This window comes from Panthera pardus, unplaced genomic scaffold (genome assembly GCF_024362965.1).
Source record: "Panthera pardus isolate Hobbes unplaced genomic scaffold, ASM2436296v1 HiC_scaffold_20, whole genome shotgun sequence".
Taxonomy (NCBI): Eukaryota; Metazoa; Chordata; class Mammalia; order Carnivora; family Felidae; genus Panthera; species Panthera pardus.
In genome coordinates, this window is record NW_026526766.1 from 80,130,449 (window position 1) to 80,157,442 (window position 26,994).

General features: G+C 40.0%; 1 protein-coding gene and 1 long non-coding RNA gene across 4 annotated transcripts in view; one reads left to right on the top strand and one right to left on the bottom strand.

Moving 5' to 3' along the window:
• The window catches only part of LOC109269872 (uncharacterized), a 72,748-nt gene that overhangs the window by 11,194 nt on the left and 34,560 nt on the right, over positions 1-26,994 (top strand). The window contains exon 3 of one of the 2 annotated variants that reach the window (XR_002081297.2): positions 17,142-17,229. The exons of the other annotated variant lie outside the window; for it this stretch is intronic. This is a non-coding gene — a long non-coding RNA (uncharacterized LOC109269872). The remainder of the gene's footprint in view (positions 1-17,141; positions 17,230-26,994) is intronic. 2 annotated transcript variants of the gene reach the window in all.
• Positions 1,291-26,161, bottom strand: LOC109269871 (glycosyltransferase 6 domain-containing protein 1-like). 2 transcript variants are annotated; one of them, XM_053908247.1, is made up of 7 exons: positions 25,773-26,161; positions 24,748-24,882; positions 17,425-17,504; positions 16,225-16,260; positions 12,709-12,753; positions 2,590-2,727; positions 1,291-2,157 (listed from the first exon to the last, which is right to left on the bottom strand). In XM_053908247.1, exons 3-7 carry the CDS (start codon positions 17,496-17,498, stop codon positions 1,491-1,493), a joined length of 960 nt encoding a protein of 319 aa, XP_053764222.1. In that variant the 5' UTR covers positions 17,499-17,504; positions 24,748-24,882; positions 25,773-26,161; the 3' UTR covers positions 1,291-1,490. The 2 variants fall into 2 exon arrangements, with proteins under 2 accessions (XP_053764222.1, XP_019309523.1); XM_019453978.2 differs by lacking the exons at positions 24,748-24,882; positions 25,773-26,161 and adding an exon at positions 18,528-18,779.

Consider the following 26,994-nt stretch of genomic DNA (forward strand, 5'->3'; position numbering starts at 1 on the left):
TTTATAATTTTAGTGTTCTTTAAAATGTTTTTTAATGTTTATTTATTTTGAGAGAGAGAAAGACAGCATGAGTGGGGAAGTGACAGAGAGAGGGAGACCCAGAATCTGAAACAGGCTCCAGGCTCTGAGCTGTCAGCACAGAACCTGATGTGGGGCTCGAACTTAGGAACCGCAAGATCATGACCTGAGTGGAAGTTGGACACTTAACCACTGATCCACCCAGGTGCCCCAATTTTAGTGTTTTAATAGCCAATAATCTTTATCTTTTATGGAACACTTACTAAACCTTAGTTTTTAGCCAACAAAAAAGGATCAAAATAATAACTTGTTGTGACTTTAGAACCTCCAGTTATTATAACTATGCTATAATGCTTCACTCATTTGTGGAAACATGTTGATGTGACTGCATAGTAAAGGTTCTTCTGAGGTAGTTGCTTCCTTTCTTGAACCACTACGGCAGTTTGGCCATGTCTTCCTTACGTTTTAGCACTTCTAAATTTCCAAAAGAGATATTTATAGTTTTATCTCCCCTGCTGGACCGTAGGCTGCTTGAGGTAAATTTTATAAAATGTATAGTCTCTCTCTATATATCTTAGCATTTTTTCTATCCCCAACTGCACCTAAAAGAATATATTTACCATGGAGTTAAGTTGATAGCTGTTTACAAAAGAGTCCCTGGGGCTCCCGGGTGGCCCAGTTAGTTGAGTGTCTAACTCCTGATTTCGGCTCAGGTCATGATCCCAGGGTCGTGGGATCAAGCACCTCATCAGACTCTGCTGAGCATGGAGCCTGCTTGGGATTCTCTCTCTCTTTCCTTCTGCCCCTCTCCCCCACTTGCGCGCGCTCTCTCTCTCAAATATAAATAAATAAATAAATAAATAAATAAATAAATAAATAAATAAATTCCTGTAGCATTAAAAACCATGCACCCAACATCACTGCAACCATAAAAGTAAGATGTGTATTTGGTAGAATGTCTCTAGTTCACCTAAGTTCAATCAGATACTAGACAGATTAAATGCTAATTGAGAATACTTACAAGCACTGTATCTCCCAACACTGAAAAACAGAGTTTTTAATGAGTGAGTTGATGAATATTTTTTCCCTTTACATATATCCCTTTGACATTGTGTGTGTGCGTGCGTGTGTGTGTGTGTACACGTGTATCTATCTATCCATCCATCCATCTTTATTTTCTGAACCAGGAGAGTCTGGTGTGTTTCTTCATTTTGTGCCTCCAAAAGTATGTCCACATTATTTATAATATGTAGCTAATAACACCACTGTGCATTAATATTAAATTAACATCCATTTATTCTTACTCCAATTTAGGTAGATTTAGATGGTTTAAAACTGCAAGGAGAAAAACAATTTATTTTGGAAGATTGCACATTTTTGTAAGTTTCCAAAAACACAGAGACGTTTAATGTTTCGTAATTGAGGAATTATTGTGATTCACTTATTAATCCATAAACCTAATGATACAACCATCAAATGCTCTTTGAATGCCATGCTATCTTCACATGTTTAATTTGTGGGGGAGTTCTAAAATTTGGATCCCAATTGTATTCTGGTGATAACAACTTAGTGGGTTTATTGATAAACAAATATTTGTTTAAATAATGTTCATATATGCTCTTGAGTCCATTTCTGTTGTCACTGGTAACTCCTTTTTGATATTCTTTAATGAAGGCTAAAACCTCATGGGGTGTGCCACCAAAAACTGCACTCTGGTAATAGAAATCTCCCTCTCCAAAAGGGATGAAAGCTGCTGATTTAGGTCTTCTCTCATAGGGGAAATTTTCAGCATGTCTAAAATACCACCATGCATGGAGTTGAGCTACAGACTTGCCCAGGGTTTCCACCCCAAAGTCATTCTTGAAGATCTGGTTTACAGTCATACTGAAGAGAAAGTCGACTTCATGTTGGATATGTTCTATGATGTACATATCCAAGTTTTTCATGTATATGTAATTGAAGTCTTTCCACACATGTTGTTTGAGTACAGTACATAGTTTAAATGTTCGAAGGGGCCCTAACTCTATGGGAGGTAGTTTGGAGAAGTCATCCATCAAGATGTAAAAGATAACATTGTAGCCAATCATGAAGTGCTTATTAGCAGACTGGAGGAACTGTTCCAGGTACTGATCCACAAACCTGTGAAACACGGAAGACTAAACATTCACTTTGCTAAAACTCATCAGGAGAAGACATGTCACTTAAACATGCAGGAGAACGTTGTTGCTAAAGAACTACCAGTAGGTAGGTGGGTAGAAATTGCATTTAGAGCTTAACTGTGTTGGTTAGTGAAAGAGGGTGTAGTGAGCTTGGGGAGCGGGGGCAGAGAAAAGCCATAAAATTTATTGAGAAGAAAGGAAAAGTGAGCTAAATGGATATTAATAGAAAGATTCCAAGTCGTGTTAAGAAATCAGCCATGGCTGGAGAAAATAACCACTACAAATAATTATGCAGACCAGCCAGAAATCATGATTAGGGTTAATTATGAGTGGCTGTTTGGATGTAGAGAGTTCACGGGTGCTTATCCATATGTTTCCAAAATAAAAAAGGATGAATGTTAGTAGCACCTACTTTCCAGTAGCAAATACAGCCAAGCCTATGGTAATGTTCAGCCTTTTGTAATACTTTTCCAGGACTTGTCTGTTGTAAGTTCCTTCCCAGATGATCGGCGCAAACCAATCAGTTGTCGTTTTCACATCAGGACGTTTTCTGTTGAACAAACAAGAAAAACGATTAAGAGAGTACCACTTATTATGACAGCAAATGTTGTTCTCCAAGTGATAGTAGCCAATCATTATAAAGTACTTAACTATGTGCCAGGCATGGTGACTAAGTGCTTTACACTATTTATTTAATCCTTGCAATGTCCTATAATATAAATTCCATCATTATCTCTATTTTTCATATGAAGAAACTTGGGCGCAGATTGGTTGAGTAAATTACTTCGTGTCACACAGCTAATAAATGGCAGAATCAGGATTCATAATCAGCCAGTTGGCTTTCCAAATCTGTGCTTTGGTCATTATACCAAACTGCCTTTTGAGGGGCGCATGGCCGGCTCAGTCAGTAGAGCATGGAGTTGTAGGTTTGAGCCCCATGTTGGGTGTAGAGATCACAAAAAAACCTTGCCTTTTGAGCCCAGGGATTTTTTTCCTTGAGCTCTGACTATAGCTTAAACCGACAGCTCATTGTCTGAACATTTCTCTGATTATTGCCTAAAACAGAAAACACTACTGTCTGCTTATGTCTTCCTTTCTTTTTACCCCTTTCTCATCTTTCTCTTCCTTTTTCTTTTCCTAGAGTACCTTCTTTCTATCCTTCCTAATGCTGTAGGCCCATCAGTGCAACCTGGAAGAAAATAAGATTAGTCCAAAAAGGGAGATGATATTACATTTGCTTCTAATAATAACAAAATAACAGCAGAAGCAGAATTAGGAATAATAAACAACCCCCCAAAAAACAAAATAAAGAAACAAAAGTAATAATAAACAGTTTGGTTGGAGGGAGGACATTAAACTATTTAAGCAAATTAAGGCCAGGGTGCCTGGGTGGCTCAGTAGGTTAAGCTTTCGACTTCAGCTCAGGTCATGATCTCATGGTTTGTGGGTTCGAGACCCACATCAGGCTCTGTGCTGACAGCTCAGAGCCTGGAGCCTGCTTCACATTCTGTATCTCGCTCTCCCTCTGCCCCTCCCCTGCTCATGCTCTCTCTCTCTCTCAGAAATAAATAAACGTTAAAGTTTTTTTTTTTTAATTTTTAATAAAAATAAAAATAAAGCAACTTAAGGCCTTCATTTTGGAAGGAATTGAACACAAAGTGTGAAGCCATTTTGCTTTTGGTAATGACAGGTTTTAATTACAAATCTAGACCCAGACAAGGGTAGAATTTGGCAACCCTTAATACTACATTAATAATAATAACAAAATTCTTGAAAAGTACCCCCTTTTACTATTTTAAGGATTTTTCAAACTTACACATTTGTTTTTTTTCATATATTTACTTTTAAACCCTTCTTATACTTAGAATTTATGGCCATACACTTGTATTTGACTCAAAAGTCTCAGATTCCACTTTAATATTGGACAGATGTACCCTTATCACAGTGATGATGCTTATAAATTAGGCACATCACAGAGGCTAATCAGTATCTATTTGAGAATGTGAAAGGGTCTGAAGATTAAAGATTTGCTATTAGAATTAAAGAAAAAGTCTCTGAAAGCAGAAGGCAGTTAAAAACTTGTGTTACAAATTATTTGATAAAACAGAAGAGGAAGGAGTAGAAGAGCTTTAGAGTCATTAGGTTTCTCTTACAGGTACAAAACTCTTTACCTGGAAGGTTAATGCTGCCCAGGGGGCATTCTTTGCAAAGGACATGCTCAGCAATCAGGGGGATAAGATAATCTGCCCTCTGGGTGTCAGTCAGACCCCTTGCCGGGTCTCCCTTGTGACTGACTTAGTGTCTCTGTATAAAGTGGCCCCAGCTACTTGGAGTCCAATGGGGATTATGCACGGCCTCAGTAACATGGACATCCCATTGCTAAGACCAAGCTAGAGCCAGTGCTGAGCACCCAGCTTGCCAACAGCAGGGGCCAATTGGAGCCCACAGGGTGACACCATTTCCCATGGGAACCAGCCAGCCAAATGACGGCTGGTTGATTATATTAGACCCCATAAAGAAAGGGGCAACACTTTTCCCTCAGGGGAACGTTTTATGTTCTGGGTAGGGATTTGCTGTTCATGCCTACAAATCTGCCAGCTTTGTTGACTTGCAGAATATCTTATTAGATGCCTTCGTATCACACATAACTTTGCCTCCATCTAAGCTACCCGTTTCATGGTGAGAGTAGTGTGGCAGTTGGCCACTTCCACAAAGTTCTCTGGTCTGTGTGCCTCCCTGTGTTGAGGCACCTGGCCTGCTAGAAAGTGGACTAGCCAGGGAAATCTCATTTTCAGTGTTAGTTCCGAGATAACTCCCTGAAAAGGCCGAGGTACTTTTCTGTAGTAGTTCGCCATTCCCGCTTTGACTCAATGAGCAGTGTGAGATACTGTACCTTCCAAAGCTAGAATCACAGTGCACAAAACAAGGTGGATGTGAGGATGTCCCTGCTCACGATTACATCCAATAATTCACTTATAGAATGTTTGCTTGCTGTTGTTGTGACTTTGGGTCCAGTGTGTTTAGAGTTCTCAGTTCCCAAGGGAGGAGTCTTTGCTCTAGGGAGAAAGTCATGGTTCTGTGAAACTGATGGCAGAGCACTTGTGGTTCCCCATGCTGCTGAGCTAACAGGCAGAAAATGGCATTACTGTACTGGTTGGCATGACTGATCTTCATCACCGAGAAGATAGGAAGATGAGGTTATTCAAGGATGGCAAGCAGGGCTTCATATGGAATGCAAAGGACTCTCTGGGAGTTCCCCCAGCTACCTCATTTCCAGTAATAATGGTCAGTGGGAAATTGGGGCAACTCAATAAGGTCAGACCACTGAGGGAACCAGACTCTCCAGGGATGGAGGTTTGAGTAACCCTATCGAATAGAAACTCTGACCATCAAAGGGATTAGCAGAGGATAAAGAAACCATGGGATGGTGATTATTAACTGCCTCCTTTTATTGCCAGCCTCCTGAACAGCTACAGAGGTAGGACTGTAGTCGTGATCTGCTATGTTAATTATTTTCTCCCCTTTGCCACCTTCCATGAAGAATACTAGAGATGGAAGATGTTACGATCTAGGTTTCAAGTGGGAATATAGCTAGATTTCCATCACCTCGATGATACCCGCTAGCTGATGTGACTTTGTTTCTCGTGTTTGGGGAACATGAGCTTCTCCATCTAAGTCAAAAAGGTGGATTGTGTTAGTTATTCTCCATTTACAATTCCCCTGTCCATCCTTAGCCTTCTCTACCTGGCCTGCCTTGGGAGCAGACTGATCACCCAATGTTCCCTGCCCTGTGGCTTGCAGTGGGTTCTGCTAATGGGAGGTACCCACATAAGATCAGAGGGCAGGAAAACAAGTTGTCTCTTTTCCTCTTTTCTCTCCCAGCTTTGTTGAGATCTTGCCAGTGGCTGTGTCCATATGCAGCTACAGCTTCTGTTGGGCAGCTCTTTCATGGTTCCAGAAATCTCTGGTCTCCAGGAGCACCATCCCTTCCCTTGTCCCTTTAGGCCAAGGGTGATAAGAGCTTCTTACTGTTGAAGCCTCTGGATGCTTCCATGTCCTTTGTTGGGTCTCTTAACCTTGTTCCAATCTCTGCCAACCATTCCTTCACTAAAGTTACTTCATCTTAGTTGAGTTGTTTCTCTCATACCCTGATAGATTCAGTATCTGAGGAGCTTAGAAAATACCTCACCATGCCCAAGCAGAGGGTGTTCAACAGGATACAAAATGACCTGCTCATAAGTATATTGCTTAGGAAGGTACACAGATAGTATGCTCAAGTGTCATAGTACCGTAGACTATCATAGGTGTGACTTACAAAGAAGTATACTAACGAAGGAGGGAAATCATATATATGGGCTAAGATATCCACATTCGTAATAAAAAGAGAATAGGTACTACACTGAATTAGAAGTGATTTCAATGCCAGAAGGTGTTCCTAAGATTTGCTGAGATGGGATTCATGACAGTAATATGGGAGGTTATAATTTGTTCGAAAAATAGATCTGGAGAGAGAGAGGGTGGGGACTCTTCCTGTAAATCAAGGCTATATTGACCTATATACAGTTTTAAGGAACTGCGCATGAGTCTAAAAAGCGTAAGAAGCTAAAGTGATATAGCAGAGATAAATATACCATAAGCAGACAGAACCATGAGAGTACTAGAGCATTTCCAGGGTGTATGTTTCCCACATCTACCCCTGCACCACGTCATGTGGCTTTCCACTTTCCTCTTCGTAGCTGCTGGCCTGCCATATTTGCAGCCTCATCCGTGCTCTTTTCTTTTTCCCTCCATATTCATATCCAATTGTATAGATAACATGTGTACAATATGCACACATACATAAGTACACACACAGATGCAGGCTTTAAAAATCTTGTTTATTTTGGAGCGCCTGGGTGGCTCAGTAGGTTGAGCGTCCAATTCGCGATTTTGGCTCGGGTCATAATCTCACGGTTGGTGAGATCGAGCCCAGAGTCAGGCTCTGGGCTAACAGCATGGAGCCTGCTTGGGGTTCTCTCTTTCCCTCTCTCTGCTCCTCCCTCGCTCATGCACGCATTCTCTCTTTCCCTCTCTCAAAAATAAGTAAATGAATTTTTTTTAATCTTGTTTATTATGATGAGATAACGCATACTTTCCTGCAGCTTGTCTTTCTACTCATCACGACCTTGTGGAAATCCTTCCAGGTTATCTGGACTAGTTCTTATTCACTCTTTGTAATGGCTGCATAATATTCCAAGGTGTGGACAGTTTGTTTAGCCATTTTCTTATGACTAGGTATACATTTTATTCCTGGAATTTCTGTCATTATAAAAACTGATGCAACAAACCTTAATCTTATGTCCTTAGGTATTGTTGCTATTATCTTTAAAAAAATTTTTTAATGTTTATTTATTCTTGAGAGAGAGAGAGAGAGAGACAGAGCATGGGAAGGGGAGGTACAGAGAGGGAGACACAGAATCAGAAGCGGGCTGCAGGTTCTGAGCTGTCAGCACAGAGCCCAATGTGGGGCTTGAACCCACGAACCGTGGGATCATGACCTGAGCTGAAGTTGGATGCTCGACCGACTGAGCCACCCACGCTCCCCTTGTTGCTGTTATTTTTAATGGCTAGTCCCAGGAATAGGATTGCTGTGTATGTATGTTCATTTAAAAAAATTTTTTTTAAAGAGAGAGTGCAAGCACATGCGTGCACACGTGTGAGCAGGGGAGGGGCAGAAAGAAAGGGAGAGAGAGAGAATCCCAAGCAGGCTCCACAGTGACAGTGCAGAGCCTGATGTGGGGCTCTAACTCACAAACTGCAAGATCATGACCTGAGCCGAAATCAAGAGTCAGACACTTAACTGACTGAGCCACCCAGGAACCTCCATGTGTTCATCTTTCATAGTTTTTACCCAATTATTTTTTAAAAGGCTGAAATACTTCACCTTCCCACCAGCATTTTCCCTATACTATTAGATTATGGCTTTAAAAAGATTCCAGTACCTCATTACTACATTATTTACATTTCTCTAATTTCTAGTGAACTTGAGTATCTTTTCTTATACACGCTGGCTCCCTCTAATGTGAGTTTCATGTTTTTCTATTGAATTGTTGATTTGTTTTTAAACCAAATAAAAGTTTAAAATTTGTATATAGTGAAATACATCTTTTTAAATAGGTGGTAGGTTTTCAGCATGGATTAAGAGGATTTCCTTCTTACCTAGACTTTACATGTTGTCTTACTGATTTTCTTTTTTTTCGTAATCTTTTTTTAACGTTTATTTATTTTTGAGACAGAGAGAGACAGAGCATGAATGGGGGAGGGTCAGAGAGAGAGGGAGACACAGAATCTGAAACAGGCTCCAGGCTCTGAGCAGTCAGCACAGAGCCCGACGCGGGGCTCGAACTCACGGACCACGAGATCATGACCTGAGCCGAAGTCGGACGCTTAACCGACTGAGCCACTCAGGTGCCCCTGTCTTATTGATTTTCTAGCAAGATTTTTTTTATTGCTTTATTTTTTACACTTAAATCTGTAGTCTATCAGGAATTTATCTTTATGCCATAGGATTAATGCCCCATTTTGCCCCCACTTAGATCACCAATAGTGTCAGTATAATTTATGAACTAATCTGTCCTTTTCTCACTGATTTTTAAGATGCCATTTTTGTTATATATCAACTTTGATACATACCGTGACCTAATTCTGGATTTACTACTCCTTTGATCTATTCCATGTTGATTTGATCACAATGATGTCAAAATATGTTTGACTATTTGAGGCAAAACCCTCTCTTTTAAAAATTTTATTTTTGAGACAGAGAGAGAGAGCATGAGAGACAGAGCATGAGCAGGGTGGGGCAGAGGGGGAAAGAGAATCTTAAGCAGACTCCACCCCCAGTGTGGAGCCCAGTGTGGGGCTTGATCTCATGATCATGAGATCGTGACCTTGGCTGAAATCAAGAGTCGGACATTTAGCCAACTGAGCCACTCAGGTGCCCCTAGGCAAAATCCTTTTAACTTTCTTATTTTTTGACACTTTCTTGGCTATTCTGAGACATTTATTCCCACATATTTACTTTAAGCTTATAGTTTTTTGTACTTAATAAGAACCAAAAATGAGCTTCTTCCCTCATATCTCCATAATGCAGAGGTCATTTCATTCTAAACTAAAAGCCAATATGATGCTTAATAATAAAGTGCAATGCCTTCTACCACTACTTTTACATTGTTATGGAGGTGCTATCACTTCAATTAGACAGAAGATCTCATGTATTTATCTATTCTACAAATATCGAACCCCTACTATATCTAGGCTTTTTTTTTTTTTTTTTCTAGGCACACTCTTGTGGGAAAGGCAGATAGTAAATGAATAAGCAAGCAAATATACAGTATGTCAGATGTTGGGGAGAGCAACTGAGAACAATAAATCTGGGTAAGGGAGAAAGGGAGTAGCTAGAGAAGACCTCACTGATAAAACAGCGTTTGAAGGGAGTGGGAGAATGAGCCATTTGGCTGCTTGGAGGGTAAGCAGTCCGTGCAGAGAGCACAGAAGGTGCAAAGTCCTGAGGTGAGAGCTTGCTTGGTGTTTCTGAGGAACAACAAGGAGCCAGTATGATTGGAGGAGTGGGTGAGGGACACAATGGTTGAAGATGAGGTCAGAGAAAGAATCGGGCAGCTATTTTATCTACGTATTTTTTTCTCCTATCGTAAACACATTCTTTGGAAAGGCCTCTTACAAGAGTGTTACCTCTTTTTAAAAAAAAATTTTTTTTTAATGTTTGTTTTTATTTTTGAGACAGAGAGAGACAGAGCATGAACGGGGGAGGGTCAGAGAGAGAGGGAGACACAGAATCTGAAGCAGGCTCCAGGCTCTGAGCTGTCAGCCCAGAGCCCAATGCAGGGCTCGAACTCACAGAACGTGAGATCATGACCTGAGCCGAAGTCGGACGCCCAACCGACTGAGCCACCCAGGCGCCCCAAGAGTGTTACCTCTTAAGGCTCAAAATAACGAAAACCTAGACGCAGTCCAAGTGCCCACTGATAAGGCAGGGGATGAGCAAACTGTGGTATATTTCTACAGTTAACTGTAACGCCGCCATCAAAATGAATGACAGTCATATGCAATTCGGATGAATCTTAGCAATCTAATATTAAGGGTCAAAATGAGTCCCTGGAGATTACACGTGGTATTAGATCTTCTTTAAAAAATTACAAACAGCTATAATTTTAAAATATACTTGTTCCAGAATACAAATGGAAGATATACACTTATATTAAAACAAGAGAAAGCAAGGGGATGATGAAGCAGGATTCGGGATGGAGGTTGTTTCAAGGCTAGAGGGTGAGGAGACAGAATGGGGGTCCTAGGAAAGACAGAGGTGGATAGCTGGATGTTGAAGTTATTGAATGTTGAGGTTTTGTTTCGTTAAAAATAAGCAAGAGAGGCACCTGGGTGGCTCAGTCAGTTAAGCATCTGACTCTTGGTCTCGGCTCAGGTCATGATCTCATGGTTCCTGAGTTTGAGCCCCGAGGCGGGCTCTGTGCTGACAGTGCGGAGCCTGCTTGTTTTTCTCTCTCTCCCTCTCTCTCTCTGCCCCTCCCCTGCTTGCTCTGTTTTTCTCAAAACAAATAAACTTAAAAGAAAACAGAAATAAGTGAGAAAGCACACAAATAAATAATGACTGGATTTTGAAAAACCTAATGATGAGAGTGAGTCATGTAGCAAAGATTATTATTTAAATTTTTTATTAAAAATTTTTTTTAAAAAATCATTATTAAAAAAATGTTTATTTTTGAGACAGAGAGAGACAGAGCACAAGCCAGGGAGGACAGAGAGAGAGGGAGACACAGAATCTGAAACAGACTCCAGGCTCTGAGCTGTCAGCACAGAGTCTCATGCGGGGCTCAAACCCATGAACCTGTGAGATCATGACCTGAGCTGAAGTCGGATGCCCAACCAACTGAGCCACCCAGGCACCCCACAAAGATTGTTATTAATCTAATTGTGTGCACTTAAGGTTATTTAAAAAATATAAATATGAAAAAGGAATTCACAGAAGATGAAATATAAATAACACATATAAAAGATGATCAAATTGAACAATAATTATGGAAGTGCAAATTGAATTGAGATATTTTAACTAATACTTTTGCCAATAAAAAATGTTTGCTACAACTAAAATAAAATGGAAATTTATAAAACAAATAAAATTAACATTCACCCACTATAGATTAGAAAATAAATGGTATAATTATTAAAAGGCAATTTAGCAACCTGAGTAAAAATTTAAAATGTCTGCATCTCATTTTTTAAAATTTTTAAATCTTTTTTTTAAAGCTTATTTATTTATTTTGAGAGATAGAGAGGGGAGGGGAGGTGGGAGAGAGTGGGGCAGAGAAAGAGGGAGAGAGAGAATCCCAAGCAGGTTCCACACTATCCGTGCAGAGCCTACTAGGGGGCTTGAATCACAAACTGTGAAATCACGACCTGAGCAGAAATCAACAGTTGGATGCTTACCCAACTAAGCCACCCAAGTGCTCCTAAAATGTCTATATCTCTTAATCTAATGATGCTACAATAGGAATTTATCATATGGATAAGTTCACACAAGAGTGTACAAAAATATATGTACAAAGATATTCATCAAAACGTTATTTACGATAGCCTTCAAACTGCAAATGGTTCAAAACCAATAGGGAACTGACTAAATAAATTATGGTATGTAGCCATAAAATAGAATACTAGATAGCCATTATAAAGAATAAGATTCTCTGGGGCACCTGGGTAGCTTAGTTGGTTAGGTTAAGCATTCAATTCCTGATTTTGGCTCAGGTCATGATTCCAGGGTTGTGGGATTGAGCCCTGTGTCAAGCTCTGTGTTGGATTCTACACTGGGTGTGGAGCTTGCTTAAGATTCTCTCTTTCCCTGGAGCGCCTGGGTGGCTCAGTCAGCTGAGCGTCTGCTTCGGCTCAGGTCACGATCTCGCGGTTCGTGAGTTTGAGCCCCACGTCGGGCTCTGTGCTGACAGCTCAGAGCCTGGAGCCTGCTTCGGATTCTGTGTCTCCCTCTCTGCCCCTCCCCTGCTCACGCTCTGTCTCTCCCTCTCTCTCAAAAATAAATAAACATAAAAAATTTAAAAAAAAAATAAAGATTCTCTCTTTCCCTCTCCCTCTGCCCCTCCCCCACCTCAAAAAAGAAAAAAGAAAAAAAAAAAAAAAAGAATGAGATTTTCCCCCAAGTATTAATGCCAAAATCAAGAGGAGTCATTAATGGCATTTTTGGGCTGTTACTAAAAAGATTTTTTTTCTTTCTCCTAATAAAACCAGGAACATTAAACTAGATAACAGTTTTCTCATTATGACCCTCAACTGCCTGATTCTAGATAAATAGACACTAGGTTTATATATAAAAGACTTTAAAAACTGCCAAGGCCTGGAAAGCTCCCAGGATAGGTACAATTTGATGATGGAAAAAAATCCTCCCCCATTTAAATTGAGTTGTTGTTGTTGTTATCATTAGTGTGTGTTTGTGTAGAATATTCTTTCTTACTTGGGATTAAACCAGTCTGAGAGCCGAAGTTCTTTTTCATTTTCCCTGGGTACAAAGAGAAAGTCAAGTTAAGAGTAATCCATTTACTCAGCAAATAATTATTGTGTCCCTGTAACACGGCAGGCACTGTTTGATGCTGGTTGTAGGACTGTGAACATTTAGATCAGTTCCTGCCCTCTAAAAGCCAATAGACTAGCCGAAAAGACAACATTAAATAGATGATTATAGTGCAGAGTGGTAACTGCTAATAGGAAAACACAGATCTCCATGGGAGCATATAGATGGGGCATCCAACCTAAATGTGGGGTTAAGGGAAGCTACTTGGAGATGAAATATGTAAACTGGGTCTGGAAGGATAAGGGTTATTTCAGGAAAGAGATGTGGGGTGAAGAGGTCATAGCCAAAGGTGGGAAGGCAGGGAACAGTATGGTTCTTGAGTGGGGGATATATTTTAAAAATTAACGAAGCAGGAAAAATAATGTGTATTCAGACAAAAATACAGATTTATGTAATTCATTTATCAAGTATTAGTAGCTTACTATGTGATAGACACTTTATTACATGTCAAAATAAAGGGGTTGGAGTAGGGGGTCTAGATGTTTGTCTTTGATTTTCGTTTAAAAATAGGACCCACCTAAGTTTTTGTTTGCTTTTAAGTTAACTATTAACAAGGTTATAAGGGGGCTTCTCTTTCATAAGATGGGGATATTTTGTAAAATAAGAATAACTTTAAGTGATTTGTACTTCCAGAAAGATGGGCTAGGTACTCATTTTCCCTATCCTACCACTAAGTATAGCTAAAAACCCAGGACATTATATGTGAAGTAAACAAAAGAGTGAAAGGCAAAGAGAAGAAGGCAGATCAGGTAGGTGCACTGGGACTCAAGGACCGACATGGCAGTGGGTTCCCTGGGTTTTCTGCCACATGTATCTCAGATTAGGTGCGACTCAGAAATGCCAATGGGTACGGACAAAAAAAGAGCCCTGAGAAAAAGCTGCTCTTAATAGCCAAAGGGCCAGGAATAGGGCAACCTAGCAAGGCAAAGAATCTGTAGACACTACTCACTGTTCTCCAACCCAATACCACAGGAAAATCCGTGGCTCTATTTCCATCCCTCCAGCAAAGGCCAAGTAGGGAGCCTAGACGTGTACTCTCACCAGGCCATAATGGGGATTCCGTCCCTTCCTCACTGGTGTGGAGTTAGAGGGGATTAGTGGGTATTAAAACAGTCACCACTACCCAATCCCCCTGTGGTTGTGTCAATGGAGAGCACATGGGGATCCCAAACTCCCATCCCTGCTCATTAGTAACAAGGAGCCCTTCCCCACTGGGTTTCAAGGGAGGCAGAGTCAAGAACCTAAAATTTCATCCCTCAACCGACAGTAATGCAGGGGTGCCACCCTATTTCCCAGCTAGCACCGTGTTAGAGGATGCCTATGAAAACACAAGATTTAAATAAGATCCAGTCTCATAATACCCCCAAATTGTCCAAGAAAAGATCTCAACTTGAATGAGAAAGGATAATCTACAGATGCCATGATAACACAGATACTAGAATTGTCAAACAAGGATATCTGACAAAGGCAGGGTTCAATGAGCAATTACAAACACTTGAAATGTATGAAAAAATAGGAAGTCACAGTAAAGAAATAGTCTTATTAAAGATATGGAAGATATAAAGAAGAACCAAATGGAAATTTTAGAACTTAAAAATATAACACTGAAATAAAAACTCAATAAATAGTCTTCACAGCAGAATGGAGAGGATGGAGAAAGAATCAGTGAACTTGCAGACTGAATAACAGAAATCGCTCAATCTGAATAACAGAAAAAATTGAAAAAAAAAAAAAAAGAACAAGCCTCGGGGACACGTGGAACAAAAACAAAAGATCTAACATTCATGTAACTGGAACCCCAGAAGGAAAGCAAGAGAATGGGGCTGAAAAACAATTAAAAATATGGCTGAACATGCCCCCAAATTTGGCAAAAGACGTAAACATACAGATTCAAGAAGCTGAATGAACCCCAAACAGGATAAACCTAAAATAAAAGAATCCATGCTGGAGTGCCCGAATGGCTCAGTCAGTGAAGTATCTGACTCTTGACCTCAGGTCAGGTCTTGATCTCAGGGTCATGAGTTTAAGCCCCATGTTGGACTCCATGCTGGGTGTGAAGCGTACTTCAAAAAGAATCCATGCTAAGGCACATGATCGCCAATTTTCTGAAAGCTGAAGGTGAAAAGAATCTTGAAAAGAAGCAGAAAGAAATGATTCACCTAGAGGGGAAAAATAATTTGAATGAAATGGATGTTTTTAATTAGAAACTATGGACCCAAAATGAAGTGGAAAAATATTTTCCAGGTGCTGGAAGAAAAGAATTGTCACCCAAAATGTCCCCCAGTAGGTGAAGGGTTAAGCAAACTTTGGTACGTCCCTTTACGGAATACTACACAGCAATAAAAAAGGAGTGATTTATTGAGATACACTACAAGGTGGTTGGATCTCAAGAGCATTATCCTGAGTGAAAAAAGCTCATCTCAATAGATCATACACTGTATGATTCCATTTATAAAACATTCTCAAAATGACAAAATTGTAAAGATAAAAATAGATTAATGGTACTAGTGATTAGAAGGGTTGAGGAGAGGAGGTTGGGGTGCGTATAAATGGTAGCTCAGAGGAGATCTTTGTGGTGATGGAATCATTTTGTATCTTGATTACCTTGGTGATCTACAAATCTACACATGTGATAAAATGTTATACAATTATATCCATACATTGTCCCAGCATCAATTTCCTATTTTGATATTGCATGACAGTTACGTAAGATGTAACTCTGGGGGAAATTGAGTGAAAGGTACATGTGACCTCTTTGTACTATCTTTGCAACTTCCTTTGAATCTGTAATTATTTCAAAATCAAATATTAAAAAATGACTTTGAAAGTGCATCCCATCTTGACATTTCGGAGGTGTTTTTAACCAAAGATATTTTAATATAGGATTGCTCAAGACTCATACTCTTTCAAAATCCAAATTTTCCATGCCTAACTGCATAAACATGTATAGTGACAAAAGGAGAACTTTTAAGAACAGGTTTTTTCTTTTTTTTTTTTTTTTGAGGTTTGGTTTTAATAATTTTTTGGGTCCTACACAATGGTCGATGGTAGAAAATGTGGTAGACGACAGATGGCTGTCAATCTAAAGAAAAATACCCTGGACAGAGGGCCTTCAAATATAGCAAATGTCTAAAATTTATCTGGTGTAAGCAGGTAAGTGTGTTGAAGGAGCAAAATTTGGAGATGTGCACATATGCATGTCCATACAAACTCACATACATGTATATATGCACATGCACCAATTATTTCTGAACTGATACCCGAGAAATTTGTCAGTGGTTGTCTCTGGAGAATTCAGTTTTATGTGCCTTCCGATTGCCATTACCATTAGAACGCACTCGACTCCAGCCAGTTTGCCCTCAATACAGTTTGTAGAATATTTATAGAACAGATTCTTACCAGCAGAGATCTATCTTCTCTAGGTGGTTCTTTATTCTTCACATAAATAAAAAGAGACATTTTAGTGTTAAACTTGAACAAACGCCTATTGCAATTGGAATAACAAAAAATCTAGAATTCAGTTCCATTCATTTACTCATTTGTTAGCCAAGTGATTACTAAACACCTACTACATGCCAGGCATAATGCTACAGTTCTGGAATGAATAGCATCTGGTTCTGATGGGACATTCCAGTTCTGGAATCCGGGCCTGCAATGAGCTTCTGGTCTATTATCTCCTTTTTGACTAAGATAGACCTTTCTATTAAGGCATAACACCCTAGGAGGACAAATAACATGTAGAACATGATACCAAAACAATACGGTTAATTTTTAAAGACATTAGCTCCCACAATATAGTTGATTTTCAAATAGCATTCGGTAACATTGCATTGCTTATTTAAAAAGACCATAAAGATGAGGGAGGCATGGAGGAGGTAAGAATTTGAATTTTTCTATAAGAGAACTTTAGCAGGTTAACAGATTTGTTCTCCAGTACAGTTATATTTCGATAGCAGTTTTCTTTGAGTCGTGTTCCTATTGTCATAGCTTAAGATGTATCTAAAATAGTCCCCCAACACTCTCTATTCTCTTATCTTGCTTTATTTCTTTCTTCGTAGCCTTATTATATAAAATACAAAGCTCCTGGGGTGCCTCGGTGGCTCAGTCAGTTGAGAGTCTGACTTCGGTTCAGGTCATGATCTCGTGGTTCATGGGTTCCGCCCCACGTTGGGCTCTGGGCTGACAGCTCGGAGCCTGGAGCCTGCTTCAGATTCTGTCTCCCTCTCTCTCTCTGTCTCTCCCCCACTCATGCTCTGTCTCTCTATCTCAAAAATAAACATTAAAACCAATACAAAGCTCCTAACATTGTATTATAGATTTCTTTGCTTATCGTCCATCTTCTCGACCTGGAATGTAAAGCTGCATAAGTTCCCAGCACCTAGGACAGGACCTGGCACCAAAAAGGTACTCAATAAATATTTATTGAATGTTGAAAAATGAAAGTATTAATATATTTATAATTTAATCAGTTCCTCAAAGAGGAGATATTCTCTGATTAACTTAGGGAGTGTTTATTAACCTTTTTTGGACAAAACTCAGCATTTTAGGTCAACTCTGCCAATCATTAATGATGATGATTCATCAATCTTGTATATTTACCGGGAGCGATGCTTAATCAACATCAGCAATAAAGCAAATGAAGTTAATAACAGCATTTTCCACTTAGAATTCATTCTCTCCTAGAAAAAAAAAGAGAAGAAAAGGAGTTTTTTGGAAAGTAAGAAGCAACTTCCTTGCCATCTTCTAATAACTAATTAATTATAAAATTAATTTATGGAAATTTGGCTGAGTCTAGAATGCTTGGCCTAAGGAAGAAGGCAGATTTAGGGAAACCTAAGTTTTGTGTGAAGTGCTTGCAAAGATCTCTTTTAGTATGCCAACTGATACTTTTTAGATTAGGTACAGTGTGATGTGCCTTTTGTATTTATCACCCTGAATAAGGAAATTCAATAAAACTCTCATTCTATTTCATTTGTGCTTCTGTGAAAAGAAAATGAGGTCCTTATGAAGATGTTTTTATGTATTGGAATACATTCTACCTCCAAAGTTGATTTTTATATAGTTTTTCCTCACAAAGATATTGAGACTAATAATTTACTCAAAGACTATAGGTCAAGTATACTAAAAATATATACGAGCTCTCTGAAAGGTATATTCTTGTGTTTAAACAGTGATTAAAAATCTAAATTAGGGGCGCCTGGGTGGCTCAGTCAGTTGGGCGGCCGACTTCGGCTCAGGTCACGATCTCGCGGTCCGTGAGTTCGAGCCCCGCGTCGGGCTCTGGGCTGATGGCTCAGAGCCTGGAGCCTGCTTCCAATTCTGTGTCTCCCTCTCTCTCTGCCCCTCCCCCGTTCATGCTCTGTCTCTCTCTGTCTCAAAAATGAATAAAACATTAAAAAAAAATTAAAAAAAAAAATCTAAATTAAAGGCATTAAGCACTAACATGGAATATTTGGCTCTAGCCAATGCACTGAGCTTATGTTAAAGGTGTTAAATAGGATTTCTGTTTACCCATGGGGCACCTGGCTGGTTCAGTTAGTGGAGCATGTGACTCTTGACCTTGGGGTCGTGACTTTGAGCCCCATATTGAAGTGTCATCTATTTTGCACAATATACTTTCAAGGCCAAGGTTTGGGGATGACCCCTACGTATGATTTTACCAGATCACCCAACCTTTCATAGTTTCTTCCTAAGAGCCTTACCATTAGTTTTCGTGATGTTAGAAGTCCTAGGATGTTTCCCAATCATCATATTTTTGGGTCTTCATAAAAAAAAAATCAGATATTGTAAAATACTCTCCTGGTGTTTGAATCTTTTGCTGATGGTGATGTCACCAGACTCTTTTGATGATGAAAGCGTCCAAAAGTCACAATGATACTGTCATAATGATTCATGTGGTTGCAAGTTTGCATTGCTACCAGATGGTAGAACTTTGTCCCATTTGAAAAAGGATTGTAAAAGATGGCTTGCTTTTAGTTTCTTTTGTTGTACTTCCTTACCCACCTTTTTTCCTTTTTTCCTTTTTTTCTTTCTTTCTTTCTTTCTTTCTTTCTTTCTTTCTTTCTTTCTTAAATTTAGTTTCTTTATTTTGGGAGAGAGAGGGAGAGGCAGAGAGAGGGGGGAGAGAGAGAGAATCCCAAGCAGCTCCGTACTAACATGGAGCCCAATGTGGGACTCAATCTCACCAACTGTGAGATCAAAACCTGAGCCAAAATCAAGAGGCATTTAACCAACTGAGCCACCTAGACACCCCTTAAAGATTTTATTTTTAAATAATCTCTACACCCAGTGTGGGGCTCCAACTTACAACCCCGAGATCAAGAGTTGCATGCTGGGGTGCCTGGGTGGCTCAGTTGGTTAAGCGTCCAACTTTGGGTCAGGTCATGATCTTGCAGCTGTCAGGCTCTGTGCCGACAACTTGGAGCCTGGAGCCTGCTTCGGATTCTGTGTCTCCCTCTCTTTCTTCCCCTCCCCCACTTGCACATGTGCTCTCTTTCTCTCTCAAAAACTAAATAAACATTTTAAAAAAATTATTAAAAAAAAAAAGTTGCATGCTCTACCGACTGAGGCAGCCAGGCACCCTTTCCTTACCTTTCTTGATGACTGATTTTTACTTGCAGAAATATATTTTGAATTGTGTGCTGTGTGTATATATGTGTAAATGAATGACCAAAAAAAAAGTACACCATCTTTTTCTTCATCCTCTTTTAGCCATTGTCCAATTAGGTAAAGTTAATCCCTTCTTACCCTTTTTTAGAATGTTTTAAGAGTACTTAGTTTTCTGATTATAGAAATAGCACATTTTCATGTTATAAAATTGGTTAAGTGCTTAAAAGCATAAAGAAGAAAATGATAATCAAATATAATCACCCTCTCCTGAGATTATCACTCTTGTTTTAAGATGGCATACCTTTAGTATATACTTCTTTTTTTTTTTTTAACTTTAGCATCTATTTTTGAGAGAAAGAGACAGAACATGAGTGGGAGAGGCGCAGAGAGAGAGGGAGACACAGAATCGGAAGCAGGCTCCAGGCTCTGAGCTGTCAGCACAGAGCCTGATGCGGGGCTCGAACTCACGAACCGTGAGATCAGACCTGAACTGAAGTCAGATGCTTAACCGACTGAGCCACCCAGGCACCCCTAGTATACACTTCTTTTAAAATAGATTTTCTAATTGAACAAGACACACACACACACACACACACACACACAGCAAAAAAATTCAAACAGAGGAGAAGTTATATAATGTGTATCTTCTCCCTCAGCACTGACTCCATTATCTCATCCCCAAGGACAGCCACTCTTCAGTTTTATATTCCATAACTATTATGCACCTATAAGGGCATATGTATTTTTTAATGTGTATAGGTTTCCTTTTCACACAAATGGCAGCATCCTAAAATAATTCTTCAGCACTTTGAATATCTCACTTATCAGTATATTTTGAAGGTCATTCCATTACATTTCATACATCTTATTCTTTTTCTAGTGAAATGTGGTTTATTATAGGACTTTATCATTTATGTAACCAGTTCTCTATTGCTGGACATTTTGGTTGTTTATTGTCTTTGCCATTATAAGAAATGCCACAGTGGAAATAGTTGAACATGATCTGTGAACACTTATTGAACTATATTGCAGGATAAATTTCTAGAAACAGACTTGCTGGGTCAAAGGTTATACCCATTTAACAAATGAGTAAATGTTGCCCAATTGTTTTCCACAGGGGTCGTTCCAATTTAACTCATGCCACCAGTGGGTAAAAGGACCCATTTTCATACATCCTTATCAATATAAAGTGTGTTGTTAAAGTTTTTGGTATTTGAAAATTTGAGGGTGTGAATTGTATCTTAGCGCAGCCTTAATTTGTGTTTGTTTTATTATGGCTGGTGTTGAGAATCTTCTTGCACGTTTAAGAGCCATTGTAATTCCTTCTCTGTAAACTGACCATAGCTTTTGTTCATTTTCTGTTAGGTCTCTATCTTTTTGCATTTTTTAATAAGCTTTCTATTTTGGCATAATTTTAGATCTGAAGATACAGTAATTAATACCATATGGTTTAAGATAGACATACAGATCATTGGGACAAACTCAGGAGTCTAGAAATAGATCTACACATATATGGATGATTGATTTTTGACAAATAAGAAAAGGTAATTCAGTAGTGAATGGATAGTCTTTAAAAAAAATGGGTCTAGGACAATTGGATATCCATATGCCAAAAAAAAAAAAAAAAACCCCAAACAAACAAAAGAAAAAACAAAACAAAACAAACTTTGATCAGTACTTTGCACCAGGTATAAAAATTAACCCCAAATGGATGACTGACCTAAATGTAAAATCTAAAAGAATAAAATGTATAGTAGAAAACAGGAGCAGAAACAGTTAAGACAATGAAAAGGAAACTTCAGATTGCAAGAAATACATTAAAAAATGGCAAAGTATTTGAGCAGACATTTTGCAAAACAAAACGCATTCGGAAGGCAAATAAGTATATGAAAAAATCCTATTAGTCTTCAGGCAAATGGAAATTAAAGCCTCAATAATATACCACCACATACCTATTAGAATGGCTAAAATTAAGAAAACTGGCCATACCAAGCATTATGACAATTGGAGAATTGGAGCTCTCATCCATGGTTGGTGGGAACGTAAAATGGCACAACCACTTTGGAAAAGAGTTTGGCAGTTTCTTAACAGTTCAAGCACACACTTACCGGACAATCCAGCAATTCCACTCCTAGATATTTACCCAAGAGAAATAGAAGCACATGTCCAGAAAAAGAGCTGTTCATGACTGCTCTTGGTAGCTTTCTTGGTAGTAGCCAAAAGGTAGAGACAACAAATGTTCGTCAACAAGGGAATGGATAAGCAAATGTGGCATGTCCTTACAATGGAATAGTACTCAGCACTGATATGTGCAACAACTTAAATGGACCTTTGCATAATGATACTGTGAAAGAAGCCAGGCCAAAAAGGGGCACATACTGTATAAATCTGTTTATATAAAATTCGTAAATATGCAAATCATTGAAACGATACAGGGCACATTTTTGTTTGGGCTGCCCAGAAACCTGAACACCCCTCATTTACAGGGAATCTTAAATTCAAGAAGCAACAGCATCCTTCTGCCAAGTGTGAAAGCTGAAATAGGCAGAAATTTCCTCTTCCTGCCCTTTACAACTAAACCATGGGCACATGACCTAAACTACCTGGCATGCTAATCAGATTCTCTTACCTGGGATTTTGAACCTTAGGGGGGTTCAATTTGAAATTATTTGTAATAGAATCAAGGACTAATGTTCTGGAAGATGTTTTCAAGGGTATGGAGATCAGCAGGGAGATAATGAGTGATGGGATCAGGATTGGTATTCAAACAGATTACCCCTGTGGCAGGATCTTGTCTGTGTATTCCCTCCCTTTGCCCCTTTATATTAGCAGCTATTGGCTAAGGACTGGGCGCTGTTTCTGTGGTAAACGTTGTTGCTGGTCAACACTATCTGGTTCTCCCTTCCTTTGCAGAGAAGACTCTATCTTCTAGCCCAGGGCAGGGGATAAGTCCAGGCTGAAGCACTGAAAAGCCCCTGCATGATTCTCTAGTGTCTTCCCCTGACATTGTGACTAGGAATGTCACAGATAGTGGACCCTTCATCGTTCTGGGTCCCCAAGTGACAATATGGAGGAGACTTCCTGGTTCCCACCCTCACTGGAAATGTAGGGTGAGTGAGAAACTTGTTTTTGTGTTAAGACTACTAAGATTTGAGGGTTCAATTTTCTTACCCAACATGCCATTTCATAAATTCTTTCTCTGTTTAGATGAATTAGAATTAGGTTTTAGTACCAAAGAGAGGATTGGTTTGTAGGCAACTACACTCAGGAAAATAGGGGGAATCTAGAATTTGTTTTCAGGCCTTGTTTGGGTCTAAAGTCAATTAAAAAAATAAAAACACCACGTTAGTATTCAGAGATAGGTTTCTGGCAGCCTGTGTAATATAGCAGTAAACAGTTACATTGTCCCTGGGCTCTCATTGAATGAGGTGCTCATCAAAGGCAAAGGCTTTGGGGCAATGATAGTTTTTGCCATAAAAATATATGATAATGATGCTTTATAACACTTATGCACCAGACACTGAACTATGCACGTACATTAACTTATTTAATGAAATAAGTTAAATGTTAACTTGCTCAACAAGCAGGTGAAATGGCTGTATTTAATGGCACTAGTGAGCTTAAAGAAAAAATATAAAGCCAAAGTTAAAGTCTACTTTGTGACTGCACCTGCCACCAGATAGCTGTGCCCTTCGTGGTTGCAGTGGGTTCCAGCCCCCACTGATGACCCTGGCTTCTGGCCTTTGGTCCCACCACCTTCCTGTGCCCTTCTGGCTCTTGGGATGGCCGCAGCTTCTCAGTTTCCTTACTATCCCATCTAGCTCCTTAGCAATTCTATCACTTGTGTAACCAGTTCTCAAAATCCCCCATTTGAAATACCCAGATTTTCCTGATTGGACCCTGACTGACAATAATAGTTCCCAAGACTAGAAGTGCTCTGATATCAATTAATTTTTGCTGTATAACAACCCACCCAAACCTTAATAGCTTAAAGCAATGATGCTTTATTTTTGCTCATGAGTCTAGGGTCCTTTGCTGCCGTTCTGGGCCAGGCTTAGCTGATCTCATCTCAGAGTACTCATGTAGCTACAGTACTCTGGTCAGTTGGTTGAGAGCTTGCTGTTCTATATTCACATGTCTGGCTGTTGGAGAACACCTACTGGGGCTATATAAAATGGGCATGGATACAGAGAGAGGATAATAATATTCACTTTTGCTTTAAGCTATATTACAAAGCTGTAGTCATGAAGACAGTATGGTTTTGACACAAAAAACAGACACACAGATCTATGGAACAGAATAGAAAGCCCAGAAATGGACCCACAACTATATATACGGTCAATTAATCTTTGACAAAGGAGGAATGAATATACAATGGGAAAAAGACAGTCTCTTCAACAAATGGTGCTGGGAAAATTGGACAGCAACATGCAAAAGAATGAAACTGGACCACTTCCTTACACCATACACAAAAATAAATTCAAAATGGATGAAAAACCTAAATGTGAGATAGGAAACCATCAAATACTGACATTGAAATGGACTCTCAGATTTCAATGAGAATTGTGGGGTTTACATTACTGGGGAACCTCTAGACCCGGTGAGCAGAAACTTGACTTCAGTTGCCATGGTAACAGGTTATGGTGTCTCATGTTCCCACACTTAAGCCAGTTTACAGACCTGGAGTCCCTCGACTGAAGAGGAGTCTATGTCACCCCAAGGGAGGACCTGTGGTCGTATAGTAGGATGACTGTGTCCTTGGAGGAAAATGCAGAATGGACATTAGGTCTGAGTTGACAATAATTTCTAGAGGCAAGAAGTAGCATGGTGATCTACTTAACAGAGTGAGTAGAAATCCATTTCCACTCACTTTAGTGGTAAATCCACTAAAATGGTAAATCAAAAGTTATATAACCCCGGGGCATCTGGGTGGCTCAGGCTCGGACCTGAAGCGTCCGACTCCGGTTCAGGTCATGATCTCACGGTGTGTGTTTGAGCCCCACGTCGGCCTCTGCGCTGACAGCTCAGAGCCTGGAGCCTGCTTCAGATTCTGTGTCTCCCTTTCTCAAAAATAAACGCCCCTGTTCATGCTCTGTCTGTCTCTCTCTCTCAAAAATAAACAAACATTTAAGAAAGAAGTTATATAACACCTCCCTGTGGAGATTGTAAAGATTAGTGTTATCATTAAAAACTCAAACACTGCAGGCTGTTGATTCCTATCACATCCTTGTTTAATATCTAATAATATTAGATTAAGACGAATGGAATTGGATTGAGCTGAAGTTCTGAAGCTATTGAAACAGGTACACTTACCTGAGATTGTTTGCTACCTTTGCTTGTTTGGCCGGTATAAGAGACAGATTCATTGATTGAATGGCTGGGAACCACTGTAAAGTTACTCAAGTGGTGACTTCAATCACAGTAACTTCTCCTGGTGTCGTATGTTTGCTAGAGCAAATGAACACAGTCCCTCTTGTGTGGTCTACAGGTGACAGATGCTTTTCCTTATATCAGTTAGTGTGGATTATCAAAAGCAGTTTGCTTTTACCTGGCAGAGACATCAGTAAACCTCCAAGTTATGTGAACTCTCCTGTGTTGTCATAATATTATCCACAGCATCCTCGACCATGTGGACATCTCACAGGATACCATTATTAACATCATGCTGAGCATTTTGAGCAGAAAGGAGCAAGACTGTCAGATGTCATGCTAATACAAATGTGTGCCAGGAGGTGGAAGAGAAACCCCATAAAAATTCAGTGGCCTGACACACATCAGTGACGTTTCTGAGGAGCATGTAGGGTTGTTGGTTCTAGGCAAATTACTGCACCTTGAACTACATATCACCAAATCAGAGGCGTAAATATGCTCAGTGGGACTTTTTGGATATTAAAAGCAAGGTGTATTGTACTTGAGTGCCACTCAGACCTGCGTGTTGAGAAACCAATACCCTGCCAATTTTGAGTGAGACCCAGGGTGAGAGAAGGCCCTATGTCAGGCATTGTCTGCCAAGAAAGGTTCTGTGACCCTGAACAGTTCATGTGGCAAATATAGATACTGGATAGGGCATTTTCCACAGCCAGGTAGAGAATACTAGGCACATGGGATTCTAAATTTACCTGAACTATGACCTCTCCTACCCATTGTGAACTTAATGCTTTCTGATCCAACAAAAAGCTTGGGTGTATGCAGCTGTAACCCATTACAGTGGAAGTCATTTCTGTGACATTGGACTCAGGCAGATTGAAAACTCAGTGACAAGAAAGTCTGAAGTTCTTTATGGGCTTCTGAAATAGGTACAGAGTGTAAGGATGTGAGTGTCCCATGAAAATACTCACCAAAGAGCAATCTTGGTAGATGAGACTCTCAATAATCAAGTAGAGAAAAATCTGTTCCGTGATGTCAGCCAGCCTCTTTCTGCAGCCATCACAGTGCTTTCTTGATGGCCCATGTACAAAGTGGCCTTGGTGGCAGAGACAGAGGCTATCCAGTGGCTCAGTAAGATAGACTTCCTCTCATCAGTGACGATCTGGCTTTCTCTGCTGCTAAACGTGCAACCACCCGGCGGCAGAGGCCTCCCTGAGTACATCATATGACACCTTTCTTCTGAGGGACTGTCTGGCCCCTGGCAGCATATTGGTAACCTTGGAGCTTTTCCACAAGGGAAGGAGAAGAAATTTGTCCCCAAACATATTCTGGGTACAGATATACCTTCCTTTCCCATAGTGCTTCTTCCAGCACTACCACATGTGGACTTACAGAATGTTTTCTTCATTGCCTCTGCCAAAGAGAGAGAGTTTATTGGCAACTAAGTGCAACAGTGGGCTTCTGTCCATGGAATTCACTGGTCTTACCTTATAACTCATGACCCAGAAGCAGCTAACTTTGTGAAGCAGCCTACTGAAGCCTCAGTCACAGTATCAGCTCTAAGACAACACCTGGTGAGGTTGGGATGCCATTCTAAAGGAATGTTCTAAAGGAATTAAATAGTAGTCACTAGGTCATATCGTCTTCCTCAAAGCCACAATGCATGGGTCCTGGAACCAAGAAGTAGAGATGTGAGGCTTTGTTTTACAATTACATCAGATAATCTGCTGGAACCATTTAAAAAAAAAATTTTTTTTTAACGTTTATTTTTGAGACAGAGAGAGACAGAGCATGAACAGGGGAGGGTCACAGAGAGAGGGAGACACAGAATCTGAAACAGGCTCCAGGCTCTGAGCTGTCAGCACAGAGCCCGACGCGGGGCTCGAACCCACGGACCGTGAGATCATGACCTGAGCCGAAGTTGGACGCTTAACCGACTGAGCCACCCAGGCGCCCCTGCTGGAACCATTTTTACTTTCTTCTCTGCAACCTTGGGCTCGATGAGTTTGAAGGTTCTCGTGTACAAGGAAACAAAATGATGGTCCTGTTGAATGGGCATCTGAGACTCCCCCCCGGCCATTTTGCATTCTCATTGTGCTGGATCAGCAGCCAGAGAAGGGGTCTCTGTACTGGATCAGGGAACTGATTATCAAGATGAAAATCGGTTGCTACACCACAATGGTGGCATGAGGG

Excerpts from the sequence above, each read along its gene's own strand:
- LOC109269871 (XM_019453978.2), bottom strand. Across the intron at positions 16,261-17,424 it reads TTGATTAAGCATCGCTCCCG|AATAAAGAACCACCTAGAGA; the intron begins GTAAATATACAA and ends ATTTATGTGAAG. Across the intron at positions 12,754-16,224 it reads GAGAAGATAGATCTCTGCTG|GGAAAATGAAAAAGAACTTC; the intron begins GTAAGAATCTGT and ends CTTTGTACCCAG.